Source organism: Mytilus trossulus, chromosome 1, assembly GCF_036588685.1.
Source record: "Mytilus trossulus isolate FHL-02 chromosome 1, PNRI_Mtr1.1.1.hap1, whole genome shotgun sequence".
Classification (NCBI taxonomy): domain Eukaryota; kingdom Metazoa; phylum Mollusca; class Bivalvia; order Mytilida; family Mytilidae; genus Mytilus; species Mytilus trossulus.
Genome location: NC_086373.1, coordinates 102,954,320 through 102,971,812, shown reverse-complemented (window position 1 = coordinate 102,971,812; position 17,493 = coordinate 102,954,320). Strand labels below are relative to the sequence as shown.

At 30.3% G+C, this 17,493-nt stretch overlaps 1 protein-coding gene across 1 annotated transcript in view; it reads left to right on the top strand.

Moving 5' to 3' along the window:
* LOC134694466 (regulating synaptic membrane exocytosis protein 1-like) overlaps positions 1 to 17,493 on the top strand; it is a 50,951-nt gene that overhangs the window by 29,410 nt on the left and 4,048 nt on the right. Inside the window, exons 9-22 of the mRNA XM_063555480.1 lie at positions 833 to 901; positions 1,454 to 1,570; positions 2,169 to 2,289; positions 2,608 to 2,666; positions 3,824 to 3,963; positions 4,268 to 4,449; positions 6,065 to 6,158; positions 6,944 to 7,286; positions 8,778 to 8,870; positions 9,226 to 9,327; positions 12,286 to 12,360; positions 13,576 to 13,681; positions 14,752 to 14,846; positions 16,536 to 16,649. Of these exons, the coding sequence (XP_063411550.1) occupies positions 833 to 901; positions 1,454 to 1,570; positions 2,169 to 2,289; positions 2,608 to 2,666; positions 3,824 to 3,963; positions 4,268 to 4,449; positions 6,065 to 6,158; positions 6,944 to 7,286; positions 8,778 to 8,870; positions 9,226 to 9,327; positions 12,286 to 12,360; positions 13,576 to 13,681; positions 14,752 to 14,846; positions 16,536 to 16,649 (1,710 nt within the window). The remainder of the gene's footprint in view (positions 1 to 832; positions 902 to 1,453; positions 1,571 to 2,168; positions 2,290 to 2,607; positions 2,667 to 3,823; positions 3,964 to 4,267; positions 4,450 to 6,064; positions 6,159 to 6,943; positions 7,287 to 8,777; positions 8,871 to 9,225; positions 9,328 to 12,285; positions 12,361 to 13,575; positions 13,682 to 14,751; positions 14,847 to 16,535; positions 16,650 to 17,493) is intronic.

Genomic DNA, 17,493 nt, shown 5'->3' with positions numbered 1-17,493 from the left:
GACAAGGACAACGATGAAAAATTTCAAAGAAAAGAGACTATATTACTCAATGCAGAAGGGCCTTTTCAGTTTATTAAATTATGACCACAGAAATTTGCATAAATATTTCAAAACAAGTTGGAAAAATTGAAGACGTAACAAAACAAAACATCATTTTCAAATCATGTTCCGAAATTATATCTCACAGCAAAGGCTTCTGTTATTTCAGTTTCATGATACTGAAAAATTGATATGCTATATCTAGAATGTTTTACTTTAAACAAATTGAATTATGATTTTAAGATTGTATATACATCTATCTGAACTTTATCTCTTTTTCGTTATTTCTACATATTAAAAAAGAAACTGCCACTAGTATTATTACAATTTAATAGATGGTACATAAAAAGAATAGTATTTTCTAACCAGTTTAATAATATCATGAAGCTAACATACTACTTTAATATATTACGAACTTATTTTGGTTTTTGATAACAACAGGGACCAATTACATAAGATCTTTACAGTTATATCTTTTCTGCAACAATGGTAGATAAGTGATTAAGAGATAAAGTCTGCAGCGGTATTTCTGTTGCTGTAATTTCAAGAACAGTTATTCAAAGTATGATATTTCAATTGTACTACAAGTTTAATAATAAAAAATACCGAACTCCGATTCAAACTGAAAGTCACTAATCAACAGTATAAGTTTATACATATTGCTATTTTGAGTAAGTAGATATTCACTTTATTCATTTGTTGAAAACTAAAAAGTGTACAAACATATAAATGACAGATCTTAAAATTAAAAACTTTGTTAATAGGTGTATAAATCTCCATGCATTTCTTTCAGATTATTTCAATAATTTGAAGCCAAGAGAAGTATTACTGTACAGAGATAGCGTGCCTTACAGTCCACGACGTAAGTTTATATTTATATAATTGTGAACTTTATAAAACCTTACCGAATTCTTACGAGCGATAAGATAAAATCAACAAACAAACGCTATACTACAAGCATATCAACAAGAAGACGCAATCAATTGAATAAAATGCTAGCAACACATTCTTTGAATCAAGGACTATAAAAAGCAGTAATAATATTTACAAAAGGACACATTTAGGAATTCAGAAGTTGTTTACCGAGAGCAAAACTGAATGACTATACTAAATGGTAACAACATTTTTATTGATATCTTTGAAGTTAAAAAAAATAAGTGTATATAAAGTATTTGTAATGAACACGCGAAGTATCTTTTAAAACCAGCTTTAATACAGCTTTTGGTTTTTCTTTTTTCCGTTAATATTTATATCAGAGCACAAATCACGAATTTCAATACTTTGTCAGCTTATTACGACTATGGATGTTGAATATACATGTACATGTATGGCAAACTATATTTTTAATTATTATTTACCTTCAGAGTATTATTCAAGCTAAAAAAGCAAAACTTCATGCATCTTTTTTATTTAGATCACGGACTTGGCATGCGTGTGATAGGAGGGAAACGTGGTCCTGATGGTGGACTTGGTGCTTATGTTACATATGTAGAGAAAAAAGGCCCAGCAGATTCATACGACATTGTTGAAGGTATTTATCAATAGTTAGAACATTAAATAAAGGCATCACTAGCATACCGCTCTTCAATAGCCATTAATCGATTTAGTGAAAACAAATCTGGGTCTCAAACCAAAAACGAGGGAAACACATCAACTCTTAAGAGAAATCAACCGAAAAGAAGAAACACAAAACTGCTACAAAAACAAACGCCAACATACACAAAAACGGATATCAACTGCCATTTCTTTTTACTTTAGTATAGAAAAAAAAGATAAAAAATTACGGGTTAACCTTGTTTTTATGGCTAGCCAAACTTCCCTCTTATATGGCAATGTTAAGAGTACCGCTAAAATGATATCAATATATATAATTAGATATGTAAGTGCAAATCACTGAAATCCGAAAATTAAAGAATGAAATGAAGAAGTAAGAAAAATAAGAATATCGTGCACATAATTTCAGACAAAATTTTATGATTGAAAATAAATAATTACTTTATTAACACATATACAGACACTCTAAAAAAAATATCAAATGTGAATATTTTTACTATTATGAAAACATTTAGGAAGTGCTTGCAATCATTTGGGTACTATTAATGACGGAACTTTAAATATATCCATTTTAGGTGACCAAATATTATTCTGGAATGGCAAATCTCTCATTGATGTATCTTTTGAAGAATCTCGGGATATCATGAGTCAAAGTACTGACTTCGTGCAGTTGCTTGTAGTACATTTTCCTGAAAGGTAATTAGTAATGTTCTAAATAAATTCTGTTTCAGTACTTCAGTATTAATATTCAAAATATATGAAAAAGTCAAATAAGACATGACTACAAACATTACAGTATAATGGTAGATATATTGATTTTGTATTATCACTTCAGGTATTGAAAACTAGAAGTCGTTTCTATTAACACACAGTAATACATCATCAGATACGTATAACCTTGAATGCAATATCAAATATATTTAATATTGGATTAGCCTTCTTAATCCTTTTTCTTCACGCAAATTTATTTGATGTTCTGCAAAATTCATGTTTATATTTTTTTTTATTTTACAGAAAAGAAGACGATTTTTATAGAAGAAATAGAACAGTCTCAAAACCAATTTGGGCTATAGGTATATACTCTGATTTAATTGACTACAATACATGCCTAAATGAAATATCTCTTTATTCAACAACACAACGGGAATCATAAGACAACGCTTAAAATGTGAATGCACGTTAAACAGCCACCAATCAAGCAATTAATCAATTTAAGTTGAAACAATGGAGTCAAAATAATATAGGGATGGAAGGCAGATATTTTCTTTCCAGTTCATATATTTTTTTAAATAGGTTTTGCTTTATAACGAATAATTTCCTGACAAGTCTAATTTACACCCACACTTGTACTAAAAGATCCACAAGTAAAATTGTAGACTGGTAGCAATAGCAGTAACAAGTCAAAACAATGACATTTGATTATTCCCTGTAGAATTGTTTGTATGAATTTTATCAAAGAGCAGCGTGTGGATATTGACGGGGTTCTTTTACAAATTGCATTGAAGATTGGCTCATTTCTATCTTTGTTTATGAGTATACTAAAAAATATTTTGTAAGCTCTGGAAGCATTTGTTAGTAATTAAAATAATGGTTTTGAAATTACACGAAACAGCTTGTAGGTCCTTGTAGTAAGTGACACTATTTTATGATTTCATCTTTGAGTTTTTCGTCAATGCATTTTTTTAAACGATCTGTATATAGTCGAATAGAAATAGCATTTGCCAGTAAATAAGTTATTGCTTGTGTGTATATATTGACGGGTTCTCCATAAAGTTCAATTAAAGCTACTGATGCAAAAAAATAACGTTGACTTGTATACAAGACAAACATCAGTTTCAAATCTAAAAAAAAACATAAAAAACAGACGAGTTAGAAAGATTTGAAAATGTGCAGATTCCTATCTTTTTGTACAAAAGATAAATCAATCGGATAATGTTTGAATATTAAATCTTTTTGCTTTACTATGTTGTTATTTCAGAGCGTTGACGACGGATTATAAAATCTCTTTTGTTGCATATTCATACACATTTTCTTTATAATTTGATTGTTAAACATTGCAAATCTTAACTTTTAACAGCTGATAAAAACGACGGACACCGAAAACGCTAGGAATAAGATACAGAAATAAAATGCTTTATGTAGAATAAAATGTATTTATTTCAAAGAATAATGTATTTATTTCAAAGAATAATGTATTTATGTCAAAGAATAATGTATATATTTTCGACAGAAAGCAACGGAAACAATTCATCAGTCGATATACCTGTGGTTGTATCATCTCAAATGACAAAGTCCAATTCGCCCGTCCTTGAACCACCAAAGACGCTTCCATTACAAAAGCCTAAAAGGCGGATGCTGCCTAAAACACCGGTAGGTTAAGAACATTTATAATAAAGACCTGTTTTGTAATTTGCCAAATATGATTAATCACTTGATTGGGTTTTGAAAAAAAAACCTTAGTTAGACAAGCTCTCATCCGTTCATTTAATGGTATGAACTTAAAATAGTAATTTGAAATCAATATTGTGGTCAAGGTTTTGCTTGTTAGATACAATGACATATGTAAATTGCTGTATGGAAGGTAGACAAAGAACTATTTAATATCAAACAAATTTTAAGCCTGGTATTGATGAGATTATATGTGCTTGTATAAAATATATATTTTCTTTTCTAGCTAGAGATTAAGAAAGAAGACCGACCAGTCACTGGCAAGCTTCAGTTCAGTTTAGGTTATAATGAAGAAGATGAATGCTTGTCTGTCAATCTCGTTAGCGCAGAAACTCTTAAACCTCCTGATCGATTGTCTGTGGCGGACATGAATCCAATTGCAATGGTACATATCTTGCCCGATAGGAGGTAAACACTATTTAAACCTTATATTTTACTCGTGTGAATAAAACATTTATTTTGTTTGACTTATTTGTGTAAAGAAACATTATTGTTAAGCTTAGTTTAGAGCAGAATATGTCAATCCTTTCTACGTACCGAGATCAGTCCCAGTTTTTGTTGGAGTTCGTGTAGCTCAGTTTTACGTTCTCTATGTTGTGTTTTGTATACTGTTGTTTGTTCTTTTATTGTTTTCGTCCTATGATTTTGATTATCACTTTATATAGATATAGGAAGATGTGGTGTGAGTGCCAATGAGACAACTCTCAATCCAAATAACAATTTAAAAATTAAACCATTATAGGTTAAAGTACGGCCTTCAACACGGAGCCTTGGCTCACACCGAACAACAAGCTATAAAGGGCCCCAAAATTACTAGTGTAAAACCATTCAAACGGGAAAACCAACGGTCTAATCTATATAAACAAAACGAGAAACGAGAAACACGTATATATTACATAAACAAATGACAACTACTGTACATCAGATTCCTGACTTAGGACAGGTGCAAACATTTGCAGTATACTTTGCCTTCTATTAAAATAAGTTCGTCTTCTATATTCTTTTGACACGGAAAAATATGTAATTAGACTTTAATTTCATTTTTGATCAAAGACCTGCTATCGTTGAAGACGATTAGTACTACAAATTCTTTATACAAAAAAAACCCACGAAAATATACATATACTCCGATAACGTATGCAATATGACAAATAATATACATTATAGTAAGTTATCGTTGTTTCAGTGTTTTTTTCACGTTTTAAAACATCGTTTCATGTAAACGCTATGAATATAATAAGCGTAATGATTTTATACGATGAAAACTTTAGTATTGAAAAAAGGCCTAGGAGACCTATAGATTTATTGTCACGTTTTTACTATCACTCCCTGAGAATACATGCAGCTACTAAACGAATTTCTCTCCGTAAAGATCGTAAATTGATTATTAAATGTTGAAATGTTACAATCGCAGAATGTTTTCGTGTTTGTGATGGATTAAAGTTATCGACACGAGTAGTATGAGCTGAAAGTTTAAAAAAAATCTTAAAAAATGCAACGTTTTTTTGTGAGATTTTAAAACTTATTTTAAGCTGATAAAGATAATAAAAGCGACAGTTCATGATATAAATTTCATTGGCAGATTAAGGTTACTGTTCCGAGTTTTTTTTATGTTATAGTTCGTTTCTGTGTGTGTTACATTTTCATGTTGTGTTTCTGATGTGTCGTAGTTGCCTTATATTTGGTACGTTTCCCTAGATTTTAGTTTGTAACCCGGATTTGTTTTTCTCATTGGTGTTTTTTTTTGTATGTTTTTTTGTGTTTTATCATTTATATCAATTTAGGATTATGAATGAAAGAAATCCCTATACCTCATACTTGTTCTTTTAGTTTTTAATTACAGTGTAACATAATTAAAATCATTGGTAATAAAACAAAAATAAATGTGAGGTAAACACGTAGAGTGTAAAACAAAACGATAATTTAAAAGGGTTGAAAACGTAGAAATAGTGATATTTGCTGACTGAAATAGAATTCTTTTTTTTCTATTTTTTTTGGTATTTATGTTTGTTTTATTCTACAGCTTGTTTCCACCATATGAAACGATACCACAGTTTAATGTTAATTCACCTATTTGGGAAGAAACTTTTAATCTCCTTGACCTGTCGAAGACAGAGGTAAGTGTAAATTGAGAAATTCAAACTTAAGACAATATTCCCAATACGCATAGCATATGTTCCTAGAACAATTAACATCATGTTCTTGAGACCAACACTTCAGAAAGACAAAACACATAAATCTTTTAAATTACCTATTACTGTAGAGGCTTAAGAAATAATCGAAATAGTGTGAGATTCTTATATACTTGAGGGATTTGCATCGTTAGATTTACTAGAAATGCATGATGTATAATTTACACTCCAGTGTAACAATGTTTGATTGAAATTATGCCAGTACAAATGGTTCTCTTAGAAACTTCACCTTGTAAAAAGAATAAACGATTGCAAAATGAATGCAGTTTTTAAACTAGCAATGTTTAATGCCAATGCGTTTATTGTTGTTGATTTCCCTGTTTATACATTATATGTTGGTTGTAGATGGGTTTGTTTTTTATGCAATTTCAGTATTGTTTGATGACTTCTATTATCCTTTTTAGGTTTTTATCCTTGTTTATTTATAAACCTTTTTTCATTTCCAGTAGATCTAGAAGTTTTATTATTTCCATATAATTTACAAAAACATGCCAAGCTTCATTTAGTGTAATACAGTTGTGCAAGCTTCTATGTATGATAGTTTTAACAAAGTGTTTGAACCTTGTTCAAAGAGAAACTTACCATACATTATTTGTAATTTTTGAAAATGTTGTCTGAGCTTTTGATCATACAATCGAGTAAAAAGTTGAGGACTTTGTCGATCTATACATACTATAACAACCATAAATAATTGTTTTATTTTCTTACAGCTGGAAGAAAAATCATTAGAAGTAACGATTTGGAACTATCTCGGACATGAATATGAATTTTTGGGCGAAGTTCTCCTTGATTTGGCAGATTCTAAGCTTGATAATGAAGTGGTGACATATGATCTGCAGGATCATGACGAAAATAGTTCACCATTACCTGTCCGACGACGGAGGGAGTCGGGGTCAGATATTACTGCTAGTAGTTTTGTAAGCCCAGTAGATACCTCAAGTATGACATCAAGTCCTTGTAATTTCGGATCACCGTCGCAAAGCAGGGATATGTTACACCATACGGATGGTAAATCAGATTCAAAGAAAACACCGAAAAGAAAATCTAGTCCTGGTGAGATAATATTTAAAATAAAATAAAAGAAAATCTAGTCCTGGTGAGATAATATTTAAAATAAAATAAAAGTTAATCTAGTCCTGGTGAGATAATATTTAAAATAAAATAAAAGAAAATCTAGTCCTGGTGAGATAATATTTAAAATAAAATAAAATAAAATCTAGTCCTGGTGAGATAATATTTAAAATAAAAGAAAAGAAAATCTAGTCCTGGTGAGATAATATTTAAAATAAAATAAAATAAAATCTAGTCCTGGTGAGATTATATTTAGAATAAAATGTCATAAAGGCAGCACATAGTGATACTAGTAGTAATCTTGGTTTTAAAGACGATATGTTTTATCATTTTATTTATTTTAACCAAGTCACGCATATGTCAGTTATCCATTCGTTTGATGGTTATGAGATGTGGGTGTTTCTGTTACTTTACCATCTAGATGTTTAACAAAAACTAATTTTATAATGACCTGGAAATGCTAGTAATTACTGTGATCAGGTATTCGATCCGATCTTTGATATTTCAATAATGAAGTCAAAGTTATTCTAAATGAAGCATGTGTTCCATTAATATTAAGAATAAATAACATTTGTGAAACATACAAAAAGTTATACTTAGTAAATAGAAAGAGTATTGAGGAAACAAGAATTCGAAATGGTAACTAATAACCTCGGTGACCAATTACTTAAAAAGCTGTTGTTGATCTTGAAATGTCAAAATATAATTAATTGTAGATAATCAATTTTTTTTTCATTTGTTTATCAACCAATTTCCCAATCAGAAACAAGACAAACTCATGAAGTGAGGGCTTATTCGTTGTTCCTTAGGGAATTATAGGGTTAAATACTCTAATTTCAACCATTTGTGTAAACTTTTTAGAAATATGTGAACTAGTCCTCCTTTTCAGTTATAACCGTTGTTACCTTGTAGCGGAAACAAGATTTCTATGTGTAAGGATAATAAAAGTTGAAGGGAACTAAGCGATTTATTTTTTATTTAATCTCGAAGGAGATTTTATGAAAATCTGCATTAATTAAATACTAGATTAAGTTATTTATCCAAAGTAAAATAATTATGCGTTGCTCACTGATTATGTGTTTGACATTAACAATGATCAGTATGAGGTGTGTCTCGGTGTTGAGCGCTTTAAAACCAGGTTTAATCCACCATTTCCTACATTTAAAAATGCCTTTACCAAGGCAGGAATATGACAGTCCATTCGTTTTTTATGTGTTTTTGTCATTTGATTTTGCCATGTGATTATGGACTTTCCGATTGGATTCACCTCGGAGTTTAGTATTTTTGTGATGTTACTTTTGGGTAAACATGTCGATTTTGGAGCATGAACTGATCCTAACAGCAAGACATTTCCCAATAAAACAAATGATATGTCAATTTTACACAACTAACATAAAAAGACGTGTTTTAATAATGTCCTCATTTGATACGTTTTGTAATGTTAAAACAATTTTCTTGGTATGATTATTTCAGGACTTGAAAAGTTACACAGAGTGTATCAATCTGTTCCATCGTCACCAACGATATCTCCGGACACTAATAAAGATGTCGGCTTTTACGAACAACGTAAGTCTCATTTCAAGATTTACATAACGTTCATCATACTGTAGCGTTTTGTTAATTGTTCGGGAAATTATATAAGCGGGGTAAATAAACACTCCAAATAACTATTGAAATAAATACAAATACCGGGGAAAAAATATAACCTTGTTTCATTTCTGATTTCTGCCAAGATAATGATTTCGTGCCCATGATTTTCTTCTTTGACAAATTTTACTGCATAACATAGTTGCCTATACATTAGACTTGTAATATATACATATTTTGATCCCACTAATTATATTGATTGTCTTTTCTTCTTTTCTTCTTTTTTTTTTTTTATTTTTTTTTTTTAATTAAAACAATATTTGAACTATTGCAGTAACTCATAGAGGTAGTATTTCCAGTAAAATGAGAAGAAGAGTTTCAAGCGCAATGGCAAAGATTTCTTCATTCTCTCATCCTGAGCGACGAAATAGCCGAGGTAAGCCGTAGTCTATTTTGAGAAATAGATAATTTTATTATTTTTAATTAATCCGAGACTTCTACGTCGTGCTTTATTTATAGAAGACATCCTTCATACAGGATCTTTTTATGATGACTGAAAAGAAGCTAGCACAATCCTTAAGCAATATATTCTACTATTTAGATAACATCACTAAATAATTCAAATCTTTCACAGAATTACTTTCACAGATGATGAGACCGTTGGTTTTCCCGTTTGAATGGTTTTACACTAGTAATTTTGGGGCCTTTTATAGCTTGTTGTTCGGTGTGAGCCAAGGCTCCGTGTTGAAGGCCGTACTTTAACCTATAATGGTTTACTTTTTAAATTGTTATTTGGATGGAGAGTTGTCTCATTGGCACTTACACCACATCTTCCTATATCTAAGTATATGTTTAAATTGCCGAAACCACAATTCTGTCCGCTTTTCCTTGAATGTGTCATCATCGAAAGAGTTTTATTACCATCTGAAGCAGGATCTTCCTACCCTCCTAGAGCACATGATATTACCCATAGGTTTCTGTATTGTTTGTCCTCGAAAAAAATTCTTTGGTATCTTCAGTTTTTCTTATCATATGTGTTTATATTGAAGCAGACTATTTAAACTTGTTTATCTCTTATTTAATTTCCTATTTTGCATATTTAGTTTTTTTTATAAACCTGGCATTACCACTTGTATTGTATAATGTTGTCGTTCTTTACAAGCCATATGACACCATTCCTGGAATACTATATTTTTATAACGCCCTTGTAAATCTTTTTTCTCTTATATGAAATTGAAATACATGTAAATTTCTTAAAAAACAATACCAAAACATTAGAACAACATAAAGTAATCCGAATGGCATAAAGTATTGTATTTTCGGAAGACTTTTCAAGTTGCAATTTTTAATTCATTTCTACAAAATGATCAAGAAAAGATTATCCAGTTTGAAGTGAAATATTGCAAGTATAAAAGGGTAAATGGTAATAAAACAACTTATATCATTCAGATGATTTAAAAGATATTTGTTTGAAACATATGGTAAAGAAACTAATTGAAAAGTGGGAGTTATTTTAAACGGTCTTTCAAAAGTTTAAGTCCACCCAGGCGTCTTGCTCAACCTTTTTTTTAAAAGCTTAAACACTTTCAATAAAAAATCGTAAGGATTTAAGAACTCAATCCGATTCATTTTTAAATCGTCACGATTCTTAAAGACCGTTAGTTGACCTCGAAAATTCGTGATAGGTTTCTGTGTCCTTGGATTACTGATGTATTGACGTTTGTCTTAGATATTCTTTCAATGGTATTATATAGTACTGAATTATCCCCAAAGAAAGTACATTATTAATTTCATTCTTTTTTTCTCTCAGTTTTTTGTAAATTTTCTCAGATCGTACATTATTTTTTCGGATTAACAGTTCATTTTGTGTCTCTTTTGTTAAATGTGTCAATTTCGTGGTATACCGTATATAACAGAGATAGTATGAAATAAATAGTTGTAAATAAATATATACATATATAGATATATATATAATAACATAAGTTGTATATATATTTCTACCATAAATCACATTATTCTGAGGTTTAAATGTCACCACTTTGTCACTGAATCCATATCTATTTATGGAAGCAATGGTTTGATCTAAGTCACGAACATTACTATACGTTTCATCATTGACAATGATTATTTCTGATTCATCTTAAAATCTCATTAAGTCAAAGATATTAATACATGTTTGTATCGAAGCAGGCTAGATAATTAGTCACATAGTTGGCCATCAACATTATGTTTGTGATATACTTTATTAACGGACAATGAACAGCTGCGTTGATTATATAGACCCACATGTAAGATAGATCAATATGACGTTTTTTCCCAAATGTCTTGCTTATCTTGTTCGTGGCTGTTAGAATAAGTTTCTAAAACTTTTGAACTTTGTTTTTTAGCATTTTGTTCGTATATGTTGTCTTCGTATGTCTTGTAGAATATTGGCTGTGCAGTTGATAAGTTTAAATCATGTATTGCCTTCTGAATAGCTTACGGCAGCGTATTAATGACAAATTAATTTCAAGAGACTGAAAATGACAGTCAAAATGTTCAAACGCAAATTAGATCATTTGTATTTTCTTTCTCCGATTTCAACATAACACGCTTATTTTATGAGAACTGCTAAGCTAGATCAATACACGATTAATCTGTATTCTATGTGAAAATTAATAAATATAAATATATATTTTTTTTAACTTTTAAAGGGTTTAGAATTTCAAGAAATATTTATGACACATTTATATTATAAGAACCAACACCCCAATATAAATTATAGACAGTAGATACCAGAGAGATAATACAAATTCGCAAGTTTAAGAGAAGCCGACAGCATTATGACAATAAAAAGACTGTCATGCCTTTTTTATTTCATTAGCGATGCCTAATAAATTTTTGTCCGGATTCTTCACCGGCGTCATTATGTGTAACAGAAGTTGATAAATTTGGCCTGACATGTTAAGAGTATTCTGGTTTATGATTTTGAACAGCGGTAAACTGCTGTTGTTTTATTTATAGCTTATCAAATGCATAAAATTTCTTGTTTTCATTTTGAAAACCACACAAAATACAAACCGATAAATGGTATATGAGATTTTAGAGTAAACTTTTCGCAATGTGTCTGCTACTCGACACAATATGTAGCTTATTGTAACCTTTCGTTGTTCTCGGTCGATATTGAAAGACAACCCTTCATAGTGCAACTCACAGCTGATGTTTTATAATATTAGTATGCAGCAATACGGATGGAAATATCCATTTGCTGTATGATTACGTTTGAGATGTTCATTTAAGGAATCTTATACAGGAATCATAATGATGATACTATTTCAGAATTAAGTCTTAGAAATTTTTGATACAAAATATGTGATAGTAATTTGATATAGTTATGATTACTAACGTTTTTCAGAAACAGAAAAAGAAGCACTAGCGAATAGAAGTAAGAGTGCTGGTGACGTCATATTTCAAATCACCAATACACCTTGTAAGTATGATTTGGTGACCAAAATTGTATTTTATTTACACTTAAAGATATTGTAAGGTATTAAACCAAAAACGCTGAAAGTAGGCTGTTAATGATAAGCTAGACAATTTCGTGTTTGAGCTATATGCATTTTGCAATTTCAATATAAACCACAAAAGATTGATGAAATTCTTCATGTGAATTTCCTTTTTTTGTTGTCATTAAAATGACGACTTTCGACACTGATATTATTCATAACAAAGTTTTATTCGTCGATAATTTTTAAGATTACTTTCTACATAAGTAAATGAATATGACAGGGTTTTTTTTCGTTTCATTAATTTGATCTTTTGATTGTGCAATTTGATCAAGGAAATCCCGTTTTGAATATATTTCGGTATTTTTGGTATTTAACATTACTCTGTAAGTCTGAGGAAAAAATACAAAGGAATAGGTCCGGTAAGGTCCGATTTATGCCCCAAACTTCAAGTTCAACTGACGAGAGATTATTATTTTCGGACACTTTTTATACACTTTAGTGTCTATTTCAGTTGATTTAATTAGTTTACGTGAATGATTTTAACTGATCACTTTTCAGATGAATTTTGTCAAAAATGAAAGTGGCCGCATCAGCCTTCATTCTCAACCTTTACATATGTTATGTATTATCATTAAATACAACTTGCATTTCAATATAAAGAATGAACACGAATGCGGTCACTTTCATTTAAGACACAAACCGTCTAAAATCTAACTCAAATGATAAAATTATGAAAATTTCCGTAATTAGCATGACTTAATGATGCAAGTACTCGATAAATGTGTATTGTATTGTCAAAAACAGCCCATATTTATGTAGCAGAATCATTCTCCTTTGCAATTAATAGCTTAAAGTTTACATCTTGACAATTTTGTAAAACTGCTATATTTCGGGACCAAATAGGGGTCTAACTGGACTCCTTTTTAACGGAATCGTCAACTTTTGTATATAAGATGTTAGATAAAGTAAATGGCATCATAACGATTACATTATTTGAAATATTTAGATATCAACCAATTTATACTGACATTTTCCCCTAGTCTCACAGTGCAAACCTTTTGGGCAAATCTGTTTTGGTTTTGAAATCTTACTTTATTTTGAACTAATTATTCATTTCACCACGGTAGATAACTAATGATCTTGTATTTTATGTTGTAAGCAGCAAAGAAGTATAATAACAATTTTATATTTTATAGCACCACGACATTCCATACAAAACACTATTGCATCATGTGCCACAAGTTTAAGCAGTTTCTATGACAATGATAGTGACGGAGATGATGACAAACATCTAAGTAAAAGGTGCGTATTTGAATTTACACAATAAAACATTACAAATATTCATATAAAATTCTAAAAAAAAATACACTAATATAAAAAGGAAACAGATCATACTAGCATCAATAAATAATTCTGATAACAGATATCCTTCTCAATATGATTCTATTGAACAATCTTGACCGTAAAACAAATAAAAAAATAACGACGTCTGATTAATTTAAAAAATTCATATTTCAAGTTACTTTAATATTTACACCTGAACTGTGTATCTTACACATACAGCTGCGATGTTTATTACTGTGTGAATTGAATGTCACCTTTTCCTTGATGCCATTCGGTGCCAACGTTTTTAGTTTTCTTCTTCAAAATCCTTCCCGAATGTTTCTCTCTATCCTGGTCAAAGCAGTGTTGTGGTCTATCTAATAAACAGTCGATTGATATCTGCCTAATTGCCCGAGGGCCGTAAATATCGACTGAGAGGGAGGTCTGGCTACCATGTATATTTACTATGATGACCGTGCATACGTTTGCAAACAGGCTGTTCTGGTTCGCATATAAAATTAGAATATGCGGTCATTCTAAAATTCAAAATGAGTTTTACTATTATTATACACAAATAAGATCACAGAAGTTTACCAATGTTCAAATATCATATATCGATTACAAGGATAATTAAGGCTTCGAACAAACACTTAATAAACTCTGAACCAGAGCGCGACCGGGTGCGTCGAGATATCAAAACTATATTAAAGGGAACCGAATTTTAAATGAAAATACAAGTTGTCAACAATCACAAGCAACAAAATAGGTATGGAGACAAACAAAAACAGACGTATATGAACAGACAATATTACGTCGTATTGTCCAGTACGTAAAGCAAAACATTTTTAAAGATAGACATTAACTATCGAAATGCTCAACATGTTCCCATGTGCTTCAAAATTTGTAATATTAAAGTGGTGATCATTTATATGAATAGAATATGATGAATATAAACTGGGTATTACATAATTTTAAGTTTTGATGTTTTGTTAATTTTGAACGAGCATAATTATACTTAGTTACATACTTTTATATATTTATAACTTTAGTGATAGATTGTTATCGGTTGATCGACCACCACCAGAGGGAGATGATATAACGTCTAGTTTGGGATCATCACAAATTCCTCCAAAGCCATCTAGTGGTAAGTGTATATCTTAATGCGGTACCCAACACTTTCACTGAAATTAATTTGGCTCGTTTAATTTTTATAAAATTTTGAGAAAGTATTTACTTTGACCCTTTAACAAAAATATAAAAAAATCAAAAATTTCGAACCAACCATTTTATCAGAAAAAATACACTGGTTATATAGCAGTTTGACAATCACCAATTTAATCACGGAGCAGCTTATTACAACACAACGTGATTAAAACGTTTAGTTGACTTTACAGAGTTATCTCCCTGTAGTGTTAAGTACCAGCTTTTAAAAGACGAAACAGTTAAAGGAATATATGTCATTTTCTACAAATATGACATTACCCCGTTTCGGGGTACCAATATTTAAAGTTGGGATATCTTGACATGATTAACCATTTAGGCTTTTTTATTTGCAAAGATTAATGAATATAGTTAAATTCATCAAAGTAAATGTTCTGAAAGAATTACTTAACACGTGTGATCTTTTCTTTTCTAAAACATCTTCTTGAATATTAAATCCGTAGCTTTTAAATTGCCTTCTATCTAAATCTGATATGCATTGGCACCTCATTACTAACAATCATTGTTATCGTCATTTGATCTTAAATGCAATTTGCATAATTAAAAAGAGATTTTGCGGATAGAAAATATTCTAAACCATGATATTTAATGTACTTTTTAAAGGTAATTTCCCTTACAATCAATTAATTTTGATACATGATATTCAAATGGGATTTTTGAAATATTAATTCATAAAAAGAATGTCAATTATTCTGAGTTAATCAACAAACGTAAAAATACCTTTGGCTAGTCGCCTTGGGAGTTTAATGTCTATATAATTTGTTATGATACATATTCTATAGGAGGATTCAACAAAAAAAGATTTCCACAATATCGTGTCATGTACGACTGTTTAAATATGTTTTAAGATAGAACTGGTTTTTAATTGTTATTGCAGTCGTATTGGTGTCTTCCAATATATTCTTTTATTTATATGTATACGAGTTATTTTTGGAAATTGAAATGACAGTCACTTAAGATATATAAAAAAGAGAAAAAAAATAAATGCAGATACTAACAAACGTCTTTTGTGATATTGATTTTGAATACGAAAAACTCATTCTATAAACCAATGATTGGTAAAAAATGAACCAGTAATAGTTATTCGGATTCGGGCATTCTAATATATCTTTTAAGATACATTAACTCCCAAATGTACGTGTTAATAAGACATAAAAATACTAAACTTAGAGGAAAATCAATTCGGAAAGTCCATAATCACATGGCAAAATCAAATATCAAAACGCATCAAAATGGACAGGCATTTTCAAATGTAGAAAATGGTGGATTAAACCTGGTTTTATAGCGCTAACCCTCTCACTTTGATGACAGTCTCATCGAGTTCCGTTATGTTTACAAAATATGTAGTTTTTGGCCTTTTCATGTGAATTATACTAAACAACATGTTTATTTGCAATATAGTATCATCAAGTCTAACTGTTTTCAATACATTTCACTCACAATAGTGATGCATACACTTTGACTATAGAGAACATTGACAAAAAAACAGACCACAAAATTCTAAACTAAAGATTGAGCAACGCAAACCACATAAAATCGCGAGGCTCAAAATCAGGTTTCAATGACATTACGACAATACTATAATCGTAAATCAATGGCTATTTTCTTTCAGAACAATCAGTTTGTGGTAATATACGCTTGGGATTTATGGTTTCTAAAGGTCAATTGGAAATAGACGTTATACATGTTTCAGGGCTCCAGAATGGGAACGAATCACCACCACCAGGTTAGTAATATATAAATAACACATAGCTGAGAGAGTGGTATAGCAGATTGTTATCCTGAGAAAACATTGCCTAACAAGAAACAAAATAATAGATACAAGACGACTAAAATGGGATTAAATCTAAACATCCATCCTACCACTTTTGACAATAAAATCGCTGTATTCTAAAGTTGACTGTATTTACTCATTTTTGAACAAATACACACATTGATGTTCATTTCTGACTGTTTTTAAAAGGTGAAGGTAAACTATATGTATTCTACTTTAATCTATTTTTCTTTTACGTGTATTTTCGTTCAGAGAAAAATTGATAGAAGTGTCACATCTTAAAATAGATTGGACTTTTTGGAATCCATCTTTTCGGAATTTTGGGTCCTCAATGCTCTTCATCTTTGTACTTGTTCGACTTTTATTTATTTTGATCTGAGGGTCACTATGAGTCTTATGTAGTCAAAACGCGCGTCGGGCGTATTGAAATATAAGCATGGTACCTTTGATAATTATTGAAATATAAATGTTCAATACAAACGGTATCATATTCACAAAAGACGACACCTTTTGACAATGATAAGCTCGTGTGATGTTCTTCACTTCCTAGGAAATATAAACAAATGACCAATTTTTTTCTTATAAGTTTACCTACCACACTTGTTACACACCATTTCATGAAGTTGTTTAGGGTATACATTTTTAACCCGTCTATCAATCCGTCCGTTTTCTACTTTATTGTTTCTATGTTTAAGCTTTCATCTTTCATTGGACCTTCTTCTAATTGCCATGAATAAGTTTACACTGAAGAGACATGTTTTGTCGAAATGCGCATCTGATGCAGGAAAATTAGTAC